At 46.9% G+C, this 20448-nt stretch overlaps 1 protein-coding gene across 2 annotated transcripts in view; it reads left to right on the top strand.

The window, feature by feature from the left end:
* Positions 1–20448, top strand: part of LOC128686858 (uncharacterized protein ZK1073.1) — a 421598-nt gene that overhangs the window by 226921 nt on the left and 174229 nt on the right. For both annotated transcript variants that reach the window (XM_070087444.1, XM_070087446.1), the window contains exon 3: positions 18825–18888. In XM_070087444.1, the coding sequence (XP_069943545.1) occupies positions 18825–18888 (64 nt within the window). The remainder of the gene's footprint in view (positions 1–18824; positions 18889–20448) is intronic.

Below are 20448 nucleotides of genomic sequence, written 5' to 3'. Positions count from 1 at the left end.
AATCCTTTTTAAGTCACTTGTTCTCTCTAGGCTGGAATATTTCTGTACTCTAACAGCCCCTTTCAGGGAAGGCGAAACTGCAGATCTGGAGAATGTACAGAGGACATTCACTGCATGTATAAATCTAGTCAAGCACCTCAATGACTGGGAACGTTTGAAGTCTCCTGTACTGTTTTCTTTGGAATGCAGGCAAGAAAGTTACATCATAATTTACACCTGGAAAATTCTAAAGGAACTGGTCCCAAATCTGCACACACACAAATCATTCCATCTTCAAGCAAGAGGCCCAGCAAACAGTGAAATATTTCCGCAATGGGAAGCAAAGGTGTCATGAGTACACTGAGTGTTGTCACGATAAGAGTGATAGGCCCAAGATTTGTCAGCAGCCTCCCGTCGTATATAAGGGAAATTATGAACAGACTCCTGGATGTCTTCAAGAACCACCTTTATAAGTTACCGATCATCCTGGTTGATTCGGCCTTGTTCTACCAGGAGACCTGGTCTGGGACCAGGCCGCGGGGGCATTGACCCCCGATACATTCTCCAGGCAGACTCTAGGTATCTGTTATTCCCTTTGATGGCTGTGTCACAACCAGTGATGTAGGCTGTGTCACAACCAGTGATGTAGGCTGTGTCACAAGCAATGATGTAGGCTGTGTCACAACCAGTGATGTAGGCTGTGTCACAGTCAGTGATGTAGTCTGTCACAACCAGTGATGTAGGCTGTGTCACAATCAATGATTTAGGCTGTGTCACAACCAGTGATTCACTAGCACGTTAAGAGACAACACAATAAGTGTCAGGGGCCCAAGACTGTTCAACTGCCTCCCAGCATACATAGCAGGCACTGGACAAGCACAAAAAGTCGGTACCTGACCAGCCGGGCTGTGGTTCGTACGTTGGATTGCGTGCAGCCAGCAGTAACAGCCTGGTTGATCAGGCCCTGATCCACCATGAGGCCTGGTCACAGACCGGGCCGCGGGGGCGTTGACCCCCGGAACTCTCTCCAGGTAAACTCCAGGCAAACAACCAGTGATGAAGGCTGTGTCATAACCAGTGACACAGGCTGTGTCACAACCAGTGATACATGCTGTCACAACCAGTGATACATGCTGTAGTGATACATGCTGTCACAACCAGTGATACATGCTGTAGTGATACATGCTGTCACAACCAGTGATACATGTTGTCACAACCAGTGATACATGCTGTAGTGATACATGCTGTCACAACCAGTGATACATGCTGTCACAACCAGTGATACAGACTGTAGTGATATATGCTGTAGTGATACATGTTGTCACAACCAGTGATACATGCTGTAGTGATACATGCTGTAGTGATACATGCTGTAGTGATACATGTCACAACCAGTGATACATGCTGTCACAACCAGTGATACAGACTGTAGTGATACATGCTGTCACAACCAGTGATACATGCTGTCACAACCAGTGATACATGCTGTCACAACCAGTGATACATGCTGTCACAACCAGTGATACATGCTGTAGTGATACATGCTGTCACAACCAGTGATACAGACTGTAGTGATACATGCTGTCACAACCAGTGATACATGCTGTCACAACCAGTGATACATGCTGTAGTGATACATGCTGTCACAACCAGTGATACAGACTGTAGTGATACATGCTGTCACAACCAGTGATACATGCTGTCACAACCAGTGATACAGACTGTAGTGATACATGCTGTCACAACCAGTGATACATGCTGTCACAACCAGTGATACATGCTGTCACAACCAGTGATACATGCTGTAGTGATACATGCTGTCACAACCAGTGATACATGCTGTCACAACCAGTGATACATGTTGTCACAACCAGTGATACATGTCACAACCAGTGATACATGCTGTCACAACCAGTGATACATGCTGTCATAACCAGTGATACATGCTGTCACAACCAGTGATACATGTCACAACCAGTGATACATGTTGTCACAACCAGTGATACATGCTATCACAACCAGTGATACATGCTATCACAACCAGTGATACATGCTGTCATAACCAGTGATACATGCTGTCACAACCAGTGATACATGCTGTCACAACCAGTGATACATGTTGTCACAACCAGTGATACATGTTGTCACAACCAGTGATACATGTTGTCACAACCAGTGATACATGTCACAACCAGTGATACATGCTGTCACAACCAGTGATACATGCTGTCACAACCAGTGATACATGCTGTAGTGATACATGTTGTCACAACCAGTGATACATGCTGTCACAACCAGTGATACAGACTGTAGTGATACATGTTGTCACAACCAGTGATACATGCTGTCACAACCAGTGATACATGTTGTCACAACCAGTGATACATGTTGTCACAACCAGTGATACATGTTGTCACAACCAGTGATACATGCTGTCACAACCAGTGATACATGCTGTCACAACCAGTGATACATGCTGTAGTGATACATGCTGTCACAACCAGTGATACATGTTGTCACAACCAGTGATACATGTTGTCACAACCAATGATACATGTTGTCACAACCAGTGATACATGTCACAACCAGTGATACATGCTGTAGTGATACATGCTGTCACAACCAGTGATACATGTTGTCACAACCAGTGATACATGTCACAACCAGTGATACATGTTGTCACAACCAGTGATACATGTTGTCACAACCAGTGATACATGTCACAACCAGTGATACATGTTGTCACAACCAGTGATACATGTTGTCACAACCAGTGATACATGTCACAACCAGTGATACATGTCACAACCAGTGATACATGTCACAACCAGTGATACATGTCACAACCAGTGATACATGCTGTCACAACCAGTGATACATGTTGTCACAACCAGTGATACATGTTGTCACAACCAGTGATACATGTTGTCACAACCAGTGATACATGTTGTCACAACCAGTGATACATGCTGTAGTGATACATGCTGTCACAACCAGTGATACATGTCACAACCAGTGATACAGACTGTAGTGATACATGTTGTCACAACCAGTGATACATGCTGTCACAACCAGTGATACATGCTGTCACAACCAGTGATACATGCTGTCACAACCAGTGATACATGTTGTCACAACCAGTGATACATGCTGTCACAACCAGTGATACATGTTGTCACAACCAGTGATACATGCTGTAGTGATACATGCTGTCACAACCAGTGATACATGCTGTCACAACCAGTGATACATGCTGTCACAACCAGTGATACATGCTGTCACAACCAGTGATACATGCTGTCACAACCAGTGATACATGCTGTCACAACCAGTGATACATGCTGTCACAACCAGTGATACATACTGTCACAACCAGTGATACATGCTGTCACAACCAGTGATACATGCTGTCATAACCAGTGATACATGCTGTCATAACCAGTGATACATGCTGTCACAACCAGTGATACATGCTGTCACAATCAGTGATACATGCTGTCACAACCAGTGATACATGCTGTCATAACCAGTGATACATGCTGTCACAATCAGTGATACATGCTGTCACAACCAGTGATACATGCTGTCATAACCAGTGATACATGCTGTCACAACCAGTGATACATGCTGTCATAACCAGTGATACATGCTGTCACAACCAGTGATACATGCTGTCACAATCAGTGATACATGCTGTCACAACCAGTGATACATGCTGTCACAACCAGTGATACATGCTGTCACAATCAGTGATACATGCTGTCACAATCAGTGATACATGCTGTCATAACCAGTGATACATGCTGTCACAACCAATGATACATGCTGTCACAACCAGTGATACATGCTGTCATAACCAGTGATACATGCTGTCATAACCAGTGATACATGCTGTCATAACCAGTGATACATGCTGTCACAATCAGTGATACATGCTGTCATAACCAGTGATACATGCTGTCACAACCAGTGATACATGCTGTCACAACCAGTGATACATGCTGTCATAACCAGTGATACATGCTGTCATAACCAGTGATACATGCTGTCACAACCAGTGATACATGCTGTCACAACCAGTGATACATGCTGTAGTGATACATGCTGTCATAACCAGTGATACATGCTGTCACAATCAGTGATACATGCTGTCACAACCAGTGATACATGCTGTCAAAACCAGTGATACATGCTGTCATAACCAGTGATACATGCTGTCATAACCAGTGATACATGCTGTCACAACCAGTGATACATGCACTCTCTTCTTTATCATCCTCCACCACCTCCTCCTCTATTTCCTTTCTCTTCCCTCCCTCCTCCTCCTCCTCTTCTTTCCCCCTCCACTTTATCTCCTTCCTCTCACACCACTTCACTCCCATCTTCATATTTTCTGCAGCAAGAAGTAAGTTATCATATACTTCATGTTGTACAGGTCACGCAAAGCACTAATATATTACCTGTCAGGAGAGAGAGAGAGAGAGAGAGAGAGAGAGAGAGAGAGAGAGAGAGAGAGAGAGAGAGAGAGAGAGAGAGAGAGAGAGAGAGAGAGAGAGAGATAGAGAGAGAGAGAGAGAACATAAGAAAGAAGGAACACTGCAACAGGCCTCCTGACCCATGCGGAGCAGGTCCATGTCCCCCCACGGATTAGACCAATGATCCCCCCCGGATTAGCCCAATGACCCACCCAGTCTGGTCATCTCCACTCAAGGATGGAGCACTGCACCAGACCCAGCAGCACAAGCTAGTCAGGTCCAACTCACACCCACCCACACCAACTCATGTATTTATCTAACTTATTTTTAAAACTACACAACGTTTTAGCCTCAATAACTGTACTCGGGTGTTTGTTCCACTCATTAACAACTCTATTACCAAACCAATGCTTTCCTATATCCTTCCTGAATCTGAATTTTTCCAACTTGAAACCATTGCTGCGAGTCCTGTCTTGGCTGGAAATTTTCAGCACGCTATTTACATCCTCTTTATTAATTCCTGTTTTCCATTTATACATCTCGATCATATCCCCCCTAATTCTATGCCTTTCGAGAGAGTGGAGATTCAGGGCCCTCAGTCTATCCTCATAGGGAAGATTTCTGATACATGGGATCATCTTTGTCATCCTCCTCTGTACGTTTTCCAGAGCATTTATTTCCATTCTGTAATACGGTGACCAGAACTGTGCAGCATAGTCTAAATGAGGCCTAACCAAGGATATATAGAGCTGAAGAACAACCTGAGGACTTCTATTATTTATACTTCTATATATGAAGCCAAGAATTCTGTTAGCTTTATTGCGAACACTAATGCACTGTTGTCTTGGTTTGAGATTAGTGCTAACCAGAACTCCTAAATCCTTTTCGCAATCAGAAGTATTAAGATCTACATTATTTAGTTTATATGTGGCATGGTTATTTAACTGTCCAACATTTAGAACTTTGCATTTGTCAATATTAAACTGCATCTGCCACTTCTCCGACCATTGCATCAGTCTATTCAAATCATCCTGGACTGCTCTAGTGTCCTCATTAGAATGAATTGGACGGCCTATTTTGGTGTCATCAGCAAATTTGCTTATGTCGCTATTTATTCCCTCATCTATGTCGTTTATGTAAATTGTGAACAACAACGGGCCCAACACTGACCCCTGAGGAACACCGCTTGTGACGTGCCCCCATTCTGATTTCTCCCCATTTATGCAAACTCTCTGCTGTCTATTTGTCAGCCGTGCCTCTACCCAGGAAAAAATTTCTCCTCCTATTCCGTGTGCCTTAAGTTTCCTCAATAGCCTCTGATGTGGAACTCTATCGAAAGCCTTACTGAAGTCCATATACACAGTATTATATTCATTACCATGATCTACCTCCTCAAACACCTTAATGAAAAAAGTTACCAAATTCGTAAGACAGGAACGCCCCTTCGTAAAACCGTGTTGAGATTCATTAATCAATCTGTGCTTGTCAAGATGGCTACGAATTGCTTCGGCAATTATTGATTCCATAAATTTTCCCGCTATGGAGGTAAGGCTTATTGGTCTATAGTTCGAAGCCAAGGACCTGTCACCTGCCTTGTAAATAGGTATTACATTTGCCATTTTCCACTTATCAGGCACTATGCCAGTTTGTAGTGATATGTTAAAAAGATTAGCCAAAGGTATGCTAAGTTCCTCTTTACATTCCTTTAATACCCTTGCAAACAGTTCATCAGGGCCTGGGGATTTGTTAGGTTTTAGTTTCTCTATTTGTCTGAGGACCATGTCACTAGCTACCGCAATCGTACATAGTTTATTATCATCCTGTTCTACATAATCTATTATTTCAGGAATATCGCTAGTATTTTCCTGGGTGAAAACTGAGAGGAAGTAGGTATTTAGAATTTCACACATATCCTTATCACTGTCAGTGATCTGACCAGAGTTACTCTTAAGTGGGCCAATCTTGTCCCTAATCTTACTTCTGTATACCTGAAAGAATCCTTTTGGGTTAGTCTTTGAATCCCTTGCAACCTTAGCCTCATAATCCCTTTTTTGATTTTCCTATTCCTTTCTTTATTTCTCTCTTTAATTGAATATATTGATTTCTTAACTGCCGACCCCCTCTTTTGATACGCCTATGTATGCCTCTCTTTTGACCAATGAGATGTTTTAATCTATTGTTCATCCATTTGGGATAATTTTTGTTAGATCTAATTTCCCTACTCGGAACAAAAGTTGTCTGGGCAGCTAGAACTATGCTCTGAAAAACGTCATATTGGCAACCGAGATCACCTACCTGATCCATAGTCAGGACATCCCAATTTAGCCCACCCAGATCATTTTTCAGTCCCATGAAGTTGGCCAAGCGAAAATCTGGGACAGAGATTTGATTGCAGTTATCTGGGTAATTTCATGATATATTGAAACTAAGTGATTTGTGGTCACTTTCCCCAAGCTCATCATTAACCTCAATTTATTAATTAGTGAATCTTTGTTGGCAAGAACCACGTCAAGCAGATTGTTTCCTCTAGTTGGTTCTGTCACAACCTGTTCTAAAAAGCAATCCTGAACCGTATCAAGAAAGTCACTAGACTCAAGATTTCCTGTCATATTGTTCCAATCAATTTGTCTAAAGTTAAAATCTCCCATTATCACAACATTTTCATATCTAGACGCCTTATGAATTTCGTCCCATAACAGCTTACTGCCCTCCCTATCAAGGTTTGGGGGCCTATAAATCACACCCAAAATTAATTTGTCACGTCCCTCGAGAAACTGTAGCCAAACAGATTCTGTGTTCGATGTTTCTAATCTTATATCATGTCTAAGACAACAATTTAAATTTTCTCTGACTTACATCGCCACACCACCACCCTTCCTGTTGACCCTATCAATGTGGAATAGTTTATAACCCTGTATGTTGCATTCAGAAGGCATTTCTCTATCTTTCAGGTTGAACCAGGTCTCTGTTATACCAATAATATCTATACTACCTACACTTGCAAGTAATCTTAGCTCATCTATCTTATTTCTTAGACTCCTACTATTTGTATAGTAAACCTTAAGGGAGCTACTCACTCGTTGCCCTCTACTATCTCTCTTTGTTTGTTGATCAGTTGATTTGCCATTACTAGCAACTTTATTTTGAATATTATCTTTTAAACATATCCCTGAGGTATCCCGGTAATAACTGCTGTTTTTAACCCTAATGCTGCAGCCTGATTGTTTCCCACAAACACCCATACCTCTATAATCTATCAGTTTAAATTCCTAGACAAGTCATCAATTACCCTCTCAATTGAATTGGCTAATGCAACCACTCCATCCCCAGAGAGATGAACCCCATCCCTTGCATACATATCACGTTTGCCAAAGAATAGGTCCCAGTTATCAATGAATGGGACTGCAAGTTCCTTGCAGTACCTGTCTAGCAAGCAATTTATACCAATTGCCCTAGACATCCATTCATTGCCCACTCCCTTTCTAGGCAAGATGCTACATATGACTGGGATCCCTCCCTTAGACCTAACTACTTCTATGGCTGACCTGTACTTATCCAGCAGCTCCTCTCTCCTGCCCTTCCCAATGTCATTACCCTCATCACTAAGACAGATAATGGGCTTGTTCCCATTACCTGCCGTAATATTATCCAACCTGCTGACTATGTCACCAACATCTGCTCCAGGAAGACACACTCTCTGTCTGACCTGTCTGTCTCTATTACAAAATGCACGGTCCATATATCTTACCTGAGAATCGCCTACTATTAAAATATTCTTACCTTGATTAGCAGGGGAATCAGTGGTACCTTCAACCTCACTAACCACTGAAGTACACTCGTCTTGGAGAACAGAGAATCGATTTCCTACCTTCACATCTTCTCTATCAACTCTCCTCATCTTCCTTCTTCCTGAACTGTGAACCACTTGCCACTTAAAGCGGCTGCTACTATCACTGCTGGTGATCATTCCTTCCTTACCAGCTAAATCCTTCTCACACTCGCTCCCAAACTCATCTATGCGAAGCTTCGGCCTCCTATTTTCCTCCTGAAGAAGTAGAATCTCCTTCTTCAACACTTGAACCTGAGATTCTAAAACACTACAAGCCATGGTGCTTGGTAACAACCCATGCTAACTCCCAAGAGCTTAGGCAGGTATGACCGCAGGTGACCACTGACCTCAGCGTACTGACTGACCTCAGCATTTCCTCTTGATTTATTGCTGTTCTCAGTACTCATCTCAAACATTGTCAACCCCCAACCACACTTGTAATTACCACACACTTCACTTGTCTCGTACCTGCCATCATTGAGGCTTCCACACTTCACGTGTCTCGTACCTGCCATCATTGAGGCTTCCAAGCTTCACTTGTTTCGTATCTGCCATCACTGAGGCTTCCACATTTCACGTGTCTCGTACCTGCCATCATTGAGGCTTCCACACTTCACGTGTCTCGTATCTGCCATCATTGAGGCTTCCACACTTCACTTGCCTCGCACCTGCCATCACTGAGGCTTCCACACTTCATGTGTCTCGTTCCTGCCATCATTGAGGATTCCACATTTCACGTGTCTTGTATCTGCCATCATTGAGGCTTCCACACTTTACGTGTCTCGTGTCTGTCATCATTGAGGCTTCCACACTTCACTTGCCTCGTACCTGCCATCACTGAGGCTTCCACACTTCATGTGTCTCGTTCCTCCCATCATTGAGGCTTCCACACTTCACGTGTCTCGTATCTGCCATCATTGAGGCTTCCACACATCAGTTGTCTCGTACCTGCCACCATTGAGGCTTCCACACTTCACATGTCTCGTACCAGCCATCATTGAGGCTTCCACACTTCACTTGTCTCGTACCTGCCATCATTGAGGTTTCCACACTTCACTTGTCTCGTACCTGCCATCATTGAGGCTTCCACACTTCACATGTCTCGTACCAGCCATCATTGAGGCTTCCACACTTCACTTGTCTCGTACCTGCCATCATTGAGGCTTCCACACTTCACGTTCCTCGTACCTGCCATCATTGAGGCTTCCACACTTCACGTGTCTCATATCTGCCATCATTGAGGCTTCCACACTTCACGTGTCTCGTACCTGCCATCATTGAGGCTTCCACACTTCACTTGTCTCGTGCCTGCCATCACTGAAGTCTCCACACTTCACTTTTCTAGTACCTGCCATCGCTGAAGCCTCCACACTTCACTTCTCTCGTACCTCCCATCACTGAAGCCTCCACACTTCACTTCTTTCGTACCTGCCAACACTGAAGCCTCCACACTTCACTTCTCTCGTATCTGCCATCACTGAAGCCTCCACACTTCACTTCTCTCGCACCTGCCATCAATGAAGCCTCCACACTTCACTTGTCTCGTACCTGCCATCACTGAAGCCTCCATACTTCACTTCTCTCGTACCTCCCATCACTGAAGCCTCCACACTTCACTTGTCTCGTACCTGCCATCATTGAAGCCTCCACACTTCACTTCTCTCGTACCTGCCATCACTGAAGCCTCCACACTTCACTTGTCTCGTACCTGCCATCATTGAAGCCTCCACACTTCACTTCTCTCGTACCTGCCATCACTGAAGCCTCCACACTTCACTTCTCTCGTACCTGCCATCACTGAAGCCTCCACACTTCACTTCTCTCGTACCTGCCATCACTGAAGCCTCCACACTTCACTAGTCTCGCGCCTGCCATCACTGAAGCCTCCACACTTCACTAGTCTCGTGCCTGCCATCACTGAAGCCTCCACACTTCACTAGTCTCGTACCTGCCATCACTGAAGCCTCCACACTTCACTAGTCTCGTACCTGCCATCACTGAAGCCTCCACACTTCACTAGTCTCGTACCTGCCATCACTGAAGCCTCCACACTTCACTAGTCTCGTACCTGCCATCACTGAAGCCTCCACACTTCACTAGTCTCGTGCCTGCCATCACTGAAGCCTCCACACTTCACTAGTCTCGTGCCTGCCATCACTGAAGCCTCCACACTTCACTAGTCTCGTACCTGCCATCACTGAAGCCTCCACACTTCACTAGTCTCGTACCTGCCATCACTGAAGCCTCCACACTTCACTAGTCTCGTGCCTGCCATCACTGAAGCCTCCACACTCCACTAGTCTCGTACCTGCCATCACTGAAGCCTCCACACTTCACTAGTCTCGTACCTGCCATCACTGAAGCCTCCACACTTCACTAGTCTCGTGCCTGCCATCACTGAAGCCTCCACACTTCACTAGTCTCGTACCTGCCATCACTGAAGCCTCCACACTTCACTAGTCTCGTACCTGCCATCACTGAAGCCTCCACACTTCACTAGTCTCGTACCTGCCATCACTGAAGCCTCCACACTTCACTAGTCTCGTGCCTGCCATCACTGAAGCCTCCACACTTCACTAGTCTCGTACCTGCCAGCACTGAAGCCTCCACACTTCACTAGTCTCGTACCTGCCATCACTGAAGCCTCCACACTTCACTAGTCTCGTACCTGCCATCACTGAAGCCTCCACACTTCACTAGTCTCGTACCTGCCAGCACTGAAGCCTCCACACTTCACTAGTCTCGTACCTGCCATCACTGAAGCCTCCACACTTCACTAGTCTCGTACCTGCCATCACTGAAGCCTCCACACTTCACTAGTCTCGTGCCTGCCATCACTGAAGCCTCCACACTTCACTAGTCTCGTACCTGCCATCACTGAAGCCTCCACACTTCACTAGTCTCGTACCTGCCAGCACTGAAGCCTCCACACTTCACTAGTCTCGTGCCTGCCATCACTGAAGCCTCCACACTTCACTAGTCTCGTACCTGCCATCACTGAAGCCTCCACACTTCACTAGTCTCGTGCCTGCCATCACTGAAGCCTCCACACTTCACTAGTCTCGTACCTGCCAGCACTGAAGCCTCCACACTTCACTAGTCTCGTACCTGCCATCACTGAAGCCTCCACACTTCACTAGTCTCGTACCTGCCATCACTGAAGCCTCCACACTTCACTAGTCTCGTACCTGCCAGCACTGAAGCCTCCACACTTCACTAGTCTCGTACCTGCCATCACTGAAGCCTCCACACTTCACTAGTCTCGTACCTGCCATCACTGAAGCCTCCACACTTCACTAGTCTCGTGCCTGCCATCACTGAAGCCTCCACACTTCACTAGTCTCGTACCTGCCATCACTGAAGCCTCCACACTTCACTAGTCTCGTACCTGCCAGCACTGAAGCCTCCACACTTCACTAGTCTCGTGCCTGCCATCACTGAAGCCTCCACACTTCACTAGTCTCGTACCTGCCATCACTGAAGCCTCCACACTTCACTAGTCTCGTGCCTGCCATCACTGAAGCCTCCACACTTCACTAGTCTCGTACCTGCCATCACTGAAGCCTCCACACTTCACTAGTCTCGTACCTGCCATCACTGAAGCCTCCACACTTCACTACTCTCGTACCTGCCATCACTGAAGCCTCCACACTTCACTAGTCTCGTGCCTGCCATCACTGAAGCCTCCACACTTCACTAGTCTCGTACCTGCCAGCACTGAAGCCTCCACACTTCACTAGTCTCGTACCTGCCATCACTGAAGCCTCCACACTTCACTAGTCTCGTACCTGCCATCACTGAAGCCTCCACACTTCACTAGTCTCGTACCTGCCAGCACTGAAGCCTCCACACTTCACTAGTCTCGTACCTGCCATCACTGAAGCCTCCACACTTCACTAGTCTCGTACCTGCCATCACTGAAGCCTCCACACTTCACTAGTCTCGTGCCTGCCATCACTGAAGCCTCCACACTTCACTAGTCTCGTACCTGCCATCACTGAAGCCTCCACACTTCACTAGTCTCGTACCTGCCAGCACTGAAGCCTCCACACTTCACTAGTCTCGTACCTGCCAGCACTGAAGCCTCCACACTTCACTAGTCTCGTACCTGCCAGCACTGAAGCCTCCACACCTCACTCACGGACATGTGGCCGAACTGGTATTCATCACAGTATATTTCCCAAACATTAAAAAGGAGAAATATATATAACAAGCAAAATTAAAAAGGTCGAGTATATAAATATCAGTGATGATAACACCTCTCCTCCATCTGTCCTCCCGTCTGAGTTCATAAACTCTACCTTCTCATGTGTTAATTCTCCTGTTGTCTTCCATCGCTAGGTTATATTTGGTAAAGTTCTTCAGGAAACAGGACAAGTCTGCCTTCCCTGTATTTCCAGTCTCTCAAATCATAACAACTCTGTGTTTCTTAGTCATCAACCTTACTTGTCGTCAAACCAACAACAACCTTCCTAGTGTGATGAATGGTTTAGAAAACCAACAAGTTGAAGAAATGAGACACTTATGCAACACATGGGAATCTTTATATTGGACTGACATCAGTCCAATATAAAGTAGAAATGGGTAAGGAGAGGAGAAGTTTGAGGTAATCAATCCCTCAACCTGGAAGCGATGTGTTCAGTCCATCACTCTTGTAGGAAATGCAGCATAGGGCCAGAGAGGTGGCTTATATACTGCAGTCAGATGAGGTGAAGCAGGAGGAGGCGGGATCGCAGTGGGACCTGCCACTAGTGTAAGTAGGTCGTCGTCCAAAGGTTGGGATCTTGGTACAAAGATTTCAACGCTTGCCCACTGGGCCAGCAGCTTCAATAACATTCGTCCAACTAGGTATATTTCTACACCATAGGAAGGTTAGCATAGGTACCACTGTCACCACAAATGCAAGTTTTTTACAGACGGTCTGGAGTTTTGAGACTCTCTGACCGCGGGTTCAAACCCCATCCGTGGTATGGTTTGTTTGCAATCGTGTCATTACGATTTCGTGAGTCACGACGACTGAAATATTTACGGTCAGCGACCAACCACAACCTCGTCTAGACTGTGTTCACCGAGAAAAATTGTAAAGTCTATCTTGTGAACTGATGAACACCTCATGGCTTGTGTTCATCACGTCTTGTTCATCACTGTGTTCACCACGTCTTGTTCATCATTTTATTCACCACGTCTTGTTCATGACTGCGTTCATCACTCACTCGTCACTGTTCATCACTCACTCGTCACTGTTCATCACTCACTCATCACTGTGTTCATCACTCACTCATCACTGTGTTCATCACTCACTCGTCACTGTTCATCACTCACTCGTCACTGTTCATCACTCACTCACCACTGTGTTCATCAATCACTCATCACTGTGTTCATCACTCATCACTGTGTTCATCACTCATCACTGTGTTCATCACTCATCACCGTGTTCATCACTCATCACCGTGTTCATCACTCATCACTGTGTTCATCACTCTGGGTCATCACACAACTGTCTTAAACCATCACACTGGTAACTTGTCTCGTAGAGACAATTATTGTATAGTAACAGCTGTGATCTAGAGTGTGTGAGTGCCACAGTTGTGGTGGTCTAGAGTGCATGAGTGCTACAGTTGTGGTGGTCTAGAGTGCATGAGTGCCACAGTTGTGGTGGTCTAGAGTGCATGAGTGCCACAGTTTTGGTGGTCTAGAGTGCATGAGTGCTACAGTTGTGGTGGTCTAGAGTGCATGAGTGCTACAGTTGTGGTGGTCTAGAGTGCATGAGTGCCACAGTTGTGGTGGTCTAGAGTGCATGAGTGCCACAGTTGTGGTGGTCTAGAGTGCATGAGTGCCACAGTTGTGGTGGTCTAGAGTGCATGAGTGCCACAGTTGTGGTGGTCTAGAGTGCATGAGTGCCACAGTTTTGGTGGTCTAGAGTGCATGAGTGCCACAGCTGTGGTGATCTAGAGTGCGTGAGTGCCACAGTTGTGGTGGTCTAGAGTGCATGAGTGCCACAGTTGTGGTGGTCTAGAGTGCATGAGTGCCACAGTTGTGGTGGTCTAGAGTGCATGAGTGCCACAGTTGTGGTGGTCTAGAGTGCATGAGTGCCACAGTTGTGGTGGTCTAGAGTGCATGAGTGCCACAGTTGTGGTGGTCTAGAGTGCATGAGTGCCACAGTTTTGGTGGTCTAGAGTGCATGAGTGCCACAGCTGTGGTGATCTAGAGTGCGTGAGTGCCACAGTTGTGGTGGTCTAGAGTGCATGAGTGCCACAGTTGTGGTGGTCTAGAGTGCATGAGTGCCACAGTTGTGGTGGTCTAGAGTGCGTGAGTGCCACAGTTGTGGTGGTCTAGAGTGCATGAGTGCTACAGTTGTGGTGGTCTAGAGTGCATGAGTGCCACAGTTGTGGTCTAGAGTGCGTGAGTGCCACAGTTGTGGTGGTCTAGAGTGCATGAGTGCCACAGTTGTGGTGGTCTAGAGTGCGTGAGTGCCACAGTTGTGGTGGTCTAGAGTGCATGAGTGCTACAGTTGTGGTGGTCTAGAGTGCATGAGTGCCACAGTTGTGGTGGTCTAGAGTGTGTGAGTGCCACAGTTGTGGTGGTCTAGAGTGCATGAGTGCTACAGTTGTGGTGGTCTAGAGCGCATGAGCCACAGTTGTGGTCTAGAGTGCGTGAGTGCCACAGTTGTGGTGGTCTAGAGTGCATGAGTGCCACAGTTGTGGTCTAGAGTGCGTGAGTGCCACAGTTGTGGTGGTCTAGAGTGCATGAGTGCCACAGTTGTGGTGGTCTAGTGTGCGTGAGTGCCACAGTTGTGGTCTAGAGTGCGTGAGTGCCACAGTTGTGGTGATCTAGAGTGCTTGAATGCCACAGTTGTGGTGGTCTAGAGTGCATGAGCGCCACAGTTGTGGTGGTCTAGAGTGCATGAGTGCCACAGTTGCGCTGGTTTAGAGTGCATGAGTGCCACAGTTGTGGTGGTCTAGAGTGCATAAGTGCCACAGTTGTGGTGGTCTAGAGTGCATGAGTGCCACAGTTGTGGTGGTCTAGAGTGCATAAGTGCCACAGTTGTGGTGGTCTAGAGTGCATGAGTGCCATAGCGGTGATCTAGAGTGCGTGAGTGCCACAGTTGTGGTCTAGAGTGCATGAGTGCCACAGTTGTGGTGGTCTAGAGTGCGTGAGTGCCACAGTTGTGGTGGTCTAGTGTGCATGAGTGCCACAGTTGTGGTCTAGAGTGCATGAGTGCCACAGTTGTGGTGGTCTAGAGTGCATGAGTGCCACAGTTGTGGTGGTCTAGAGTGCATGAGTGCCATAGCTGTGATCTAGAGTGAGTGCCACAGTTGTGGTGGTCTAGAGTGCATGAGTGCCACAGTTGTGGTGGTCTAGAGTGCGTGAGTGCCACAGTTGTGGTGGTCTAGAGTGCATGAGTGCCACAGTTGTGGTCTAGAGTGCATGAGTGCCACAGTTGTGGTGGTCTAGAGTGCATGAGTGCCACAGTTGTGGTCTAGAGTGCATGAGTGCCACAGTTGTGGTCTAGAATGCATGAGTGCCACAGTTGTGGTGGTCTAGAGTGCATGAGTGCCACAGTTGTGGTGGTCTAGAGTGCATGAGTGCCACAGTTGTGATGGTCTAGAGTGCATGAGTGCCACAGTTGTGGTGGTCTAGAGTGCATGAGTGCCACAGTTGTGGTGGTCTAGAGTGCATGAGTGCCACAGTTGTGGTGGTTTAGAGTGCATGAGTGCCACAGTTGTGGTGGTTTAGAGTGCATGAGTGCCACAGTTATGGTGGTCTAGAGTGCATGAGTGCCACAGTTGTGGTGGTCTAGAGTGCATGAGTGCCACAGTTGTGGTGGTCTAGAGTGCGTGAGTGCCACAGTTGTGGTGGTCTAGAGTGCATGAGTGCCACAGTTGTGGTGGTCTAGAGTGCGTGAGTGCCACAGTTGTGGTGGTCTAGAGTGCATGAGTGCCACAGTTGTGGTGGTCTAGAGTGCGTGAGTGCCACAGTTATGGTGGTCTAGAGTGCATGAGTGCCACAGTTGTGGTGGTCTAGAGTGCATGAGTGCCACAGTTATGGTGGTCTAGAGTGCATGAGTGCCACAGTTATGGTGGTCTAGAGTGCATGAGTGCCACAGTTGTGGTGGTCTAGAGTGCATGAGTGCCACAGTTGTGGTGGTCTAGAGTGCGTGAGTGCCACAGTTGTGGTGGTCTAGAGTGCATGAGTGCCACAGTTATGGTGGTCTAGAGTGCATGAGTGCCACAGTTGTGGTGGTCTAGAGTGCATGAGTGCCAAAGTTATGGTGGTCTAGAGTGCATGAGTGCCACAGTTATGGTGGTCTAGAGTGCATGAGTGCCACAGTTATGGTGGTCTAGAGTGCATGAGTGCCACAGTTATGGTGGTCTAGAGTGCACGAGTGCCACACTTGTGGTGGTCTAGAGTGCATGAGTGCCACAGTTGTGGTGGTCTAGAGTGCGTGAGTGCCACAGTTATGGTGGTCTAGAGTGCATGAGTGCCACAGTTGTGGTGGTCTAGCGTGCATGAGTGCCACAGTTATGGTGGTCTAGAGTGCATGAGTGCCACAGTTGTGGTGGTCTAGAGTGCATGAGTGCCACAGTTGTGGTGGTCTAGAGTGCATGAGTGCCACAGTTGTGGTGGTCTAGAGTGCATGAGTGCCACAGTTGTGGTGGTCTAGAGTGCATGAGTGCCACAGTTGTGGTGGTCTAGAGTGCATGAGTGCCACAGTTGTGGTGGTCTAGAGTGCATGAGTGCCACAGTTATGGTGGTCTAGAGTGCATGAGTGCCACAGTTGTGGTGGTCTAGAGTGCGTGAGTGCCACAGTTATGGTGGTCTAGAGTGCGAGTGCCACAGTTGTGGTGGTCTAGAGTGCACGAGTGCCACAGTTGTGGTGGTCTAGAGTGCCAGTGCCACAGTTGTGGTGGTCTAGAGTGCATGAGTGCCACAGTTGTGGTGGTCTAGAGTGCACGAGTGCCACAGTTGTGGTGGTCTAGAGTGCCAGTGCCACAGTATGATACTCGCAGTACCACTGATAATCAATCTATTTTTTCACTTCTTTTTGGGTGGCACAATAGATTAGATTACAATTATCTTCACTCTAGGCTTACACTGACGAGTTCCGAAAGATTTTCTTCTCCCGTAGGCCTTGAGTCAGGCCTATACTTCGTTTGTGATTATAATGTAGTTATTGAGAATTAATTGCCAGTATATTCACTTCAGTTTTTGTCACTGAAGCTCTGTTGTTCTGTTGTCTCTGTTGGAGCTCTGTTGTTCTGTTGTTTCTGTTGGAGCTCTGTTGTTCTGTTGTTTCTGTTGGAGCTCTGTTGTTCTGTTGTCTCTGTTGGAGCTCTGCTGTTTTGTTGTCTCTGTTGGAGCTCTGCTGTTCTGTTGTCTCTGTTGGAGCTCTGCTGTTCTGTTGTCTCTGTTGGAGCTCTGCTGTTCTGTTGTCTCTGTTGGCGCTCTGCTGTTCTGTTGTCTCTGTTGGCGCTCTGCTGTTCTGTTGTCTCTGTTGGCGCTCTGCTGTTCTGTTATCTCTGTTGGAGCTCTGCTGTTCTATTGTCTCTGTTGGAGCTCTGTTATTCTGTTGTATGTGGTGGAGCTCTGTTATTCTGTTGTATGTGGTGGAGCTCTGTTGTTCTGTTGTCTCTATTGTTCTTCTGTCTCCGTTGGAGCTCTCTTGTTCTGGTGTTCCTGTTGGGGCTCTGTTGTTCTGTTGTCTCTGTTGGAGCTCTGCTGTTCTGTTGTCTCTGTTGGAGCTCTGCTGTTCTGTTGTCTCTGTTGGAGCTCTGTTGTTCTGTTGGAGCTCTGCTGTTTTGTTGTCTCTGTTGAAGCTCTGCTGTTCTGTTGTCTCTGTTGGCGCTCTGCTGTTCTGTTGTCTCTGTTGGAGCTCTGCTGTTCTATTGTCTCTGTTGGAGCTCTGTTATTCTGTTGTATGTGGTGGAGCTCTGTTATTCTGTTGTATGTGGTGAAGCTCTGTTGTTCTGTTGTCTCTATTGTTCTTCTGTCTCCGTTGGAGCTCTGTTGTCTCTGTTGGAGCTCTCTTGTTCTGGTGTTCCTGTTGGAGCTCTGTTGTTCTGTTGTCTCAAGCTTTGTTGTTCTGTTGACTCTGTTGGGGCTCTAATGTTCTGTCTCTTGTCTCAGTTGGAGATCTGTTGTTCTGTTGTCTCTGTTGGAAATGTTCTGTTGTCTCTGTTAGAGCTATTTTGTTCTGTTGTCTCTGTTGGAGCTAATTTTTTTATGTTGTCTCTGTTGGAGCTCTGCAGTTCTGTTTCTGTTGGAGCTCTGTTGTTCTGTTATCTCAAGCTTTGTTGTTCTGTTGACTCTGTTGGGGCTCTAATGTTCTGTCTCTTGTCTCAGTTGGAGATCTGTTGTTCTGTTGTTCCCGTTGTACCTCTGTTGTTCTGTTGCCTGTGTTGAAACTGTTGTGACACTGACTAGTGTATTTATAAGCAGTTGTTTGTATGTGTGTATATGGAAGTATCTATACTTGTGTATTTTGTATGATTGTATATTTAAGTTGGTATAATAAATTAAGTTATTTTTATCTCTGACAGGGTGACCTGAGCAAAGCTGACTCCAGAGCTGTCTTCTTCACCGTCCATGACATGGGCAGCAACCGTGAGTGTCTGGCACCCTGTATGGCACCCTGTATGGCACCCCTCCTTCCTTGTGGCACCCATCACACACCAGCTGGTGTGTCTGGCACCATGTATGGCACCTCTCCCTCCTTGTGGCACCCATCATACACCAGCTGGTGTGTCTGGCACCCTGTATGACACCTCTCCCTCCTTGTGGCACCCATCATACACCAGCTGGTGTCTAACACCCTATGTGGCACTTTGTATGGCACCCGTCACCTAAACTGAGTACTAACTTTAGCTCTCCATCAGTCTTCCCAACAAGAATGAATCCCTTCCACTAATCCTCAATCTCTGCTCTTTCCATAGCCCCTCCCCTCCCCACCTGTACACCACCCCCTGCCACTATCTCTGCACCACCCCCTGCCACTATCTCTGCACCACCCCCTGCAACTATCTCTGCACCACCCCCTGCCACTATCTCTGCACCACCCCCTGCAACTATCTCTGCACCACCCCCTGCCACTATCTCTGCACCACCCCCTGCAACTATCTCTGCACCACCCCCTGCAACTATCTCTGCACCACCCCCTGCAACTATCTCTGCACCACCCCCTGCCACTATCTCTGCACCACCCCCTGCAACTATCTCTGCACCACCCCCTGCCACTATCTCTGCACCACCCCCTGCAACTATCTCTGCACCACCCCCTGCAACTATCTCTGCACCACCCCCTGCCACTATCTCTGCACCACCCCCTGCAACTATCTCTGCACCACCCCCTGCCACTATCTCTGCACCACCCCCTGCAACTATCTCTGCACCACCCCCTGCCACTATCTCTGCACCACCCCCTGCCACTATCTCTGCACCACCCCCTGCTCCTGTCTCTTAAGCTTATGTCTACACACCTCCCCATCCTTGCAGTCCCCTTGAGCCATGAAAAAAAAAACCTACCCCTCTCCTTCAACAACCCTTCCTATAGTGTGACTTTGTAAATGGTCCAAGTCGGACCGAAACGTCGTGGTAAGCTCCTCTCTCCTATGTGCGAGTTATTTGTGCATTGTTCCAGTCACGGTACTGTGTCCTTTTGTTTTTCAAGCAGAGGATATAGTCAACATTATGGCAGTCACGGAATTGACGAGAATGTAAACAAGAATTTCCGCAGTATTTCCAGCAGGATATTAAATACTATGGAGAAAATAAGTGGTTGGCAAGTGGGACTTATGGTCAGGAAGTAGTGGTGGTCTGAGGAACTGGACGAGTAAATGAACCCCACTGATTATGTGGCAGCAACTACTAATGTTCATACTTCCACTAAACAGCATGTGACTGAAACAGGAACCTGAAGACAAAACACAGGATCGTGAAATCAAATCAAGGAACGGGTGGGAGTTGAACCCATGGCCTTTGAGTCTTTAAAACTCCCAGGCCATTGTAAGTACCTATAATACAGACGCTATTGACAATTTACCACCAAAGAGCATGCGACTAAGACGGGAACATGGAGGCGGCAAGATGATCATGTACTGGCCAGGCCAGTACACTCAACTAAGAGTCCACATTACTCAACATCTTACCAGAAGACGTCAGCAACGC

This window comes from Cherax quadricarinatus, chromosome 2 (genome assembly GCF_038502225.1).
Source record: "Cherax quadricarinatus isolate ZL_2023a chromosome 2, ASM3850222v1, whole genome shotgun sequence".
NCBI classification, from domain to species: Eukaryota; Metazoa; Arthropoda; class Malacostraca; order Decapoda; family Parastacidae; genus Cherax; species Cherax quadricarinatus.
The sequence above is the reverse complement of the archived record's forward strand: the minus strand, read 5'-3'. Positions and strand labels throughout refer to the sequence as shown.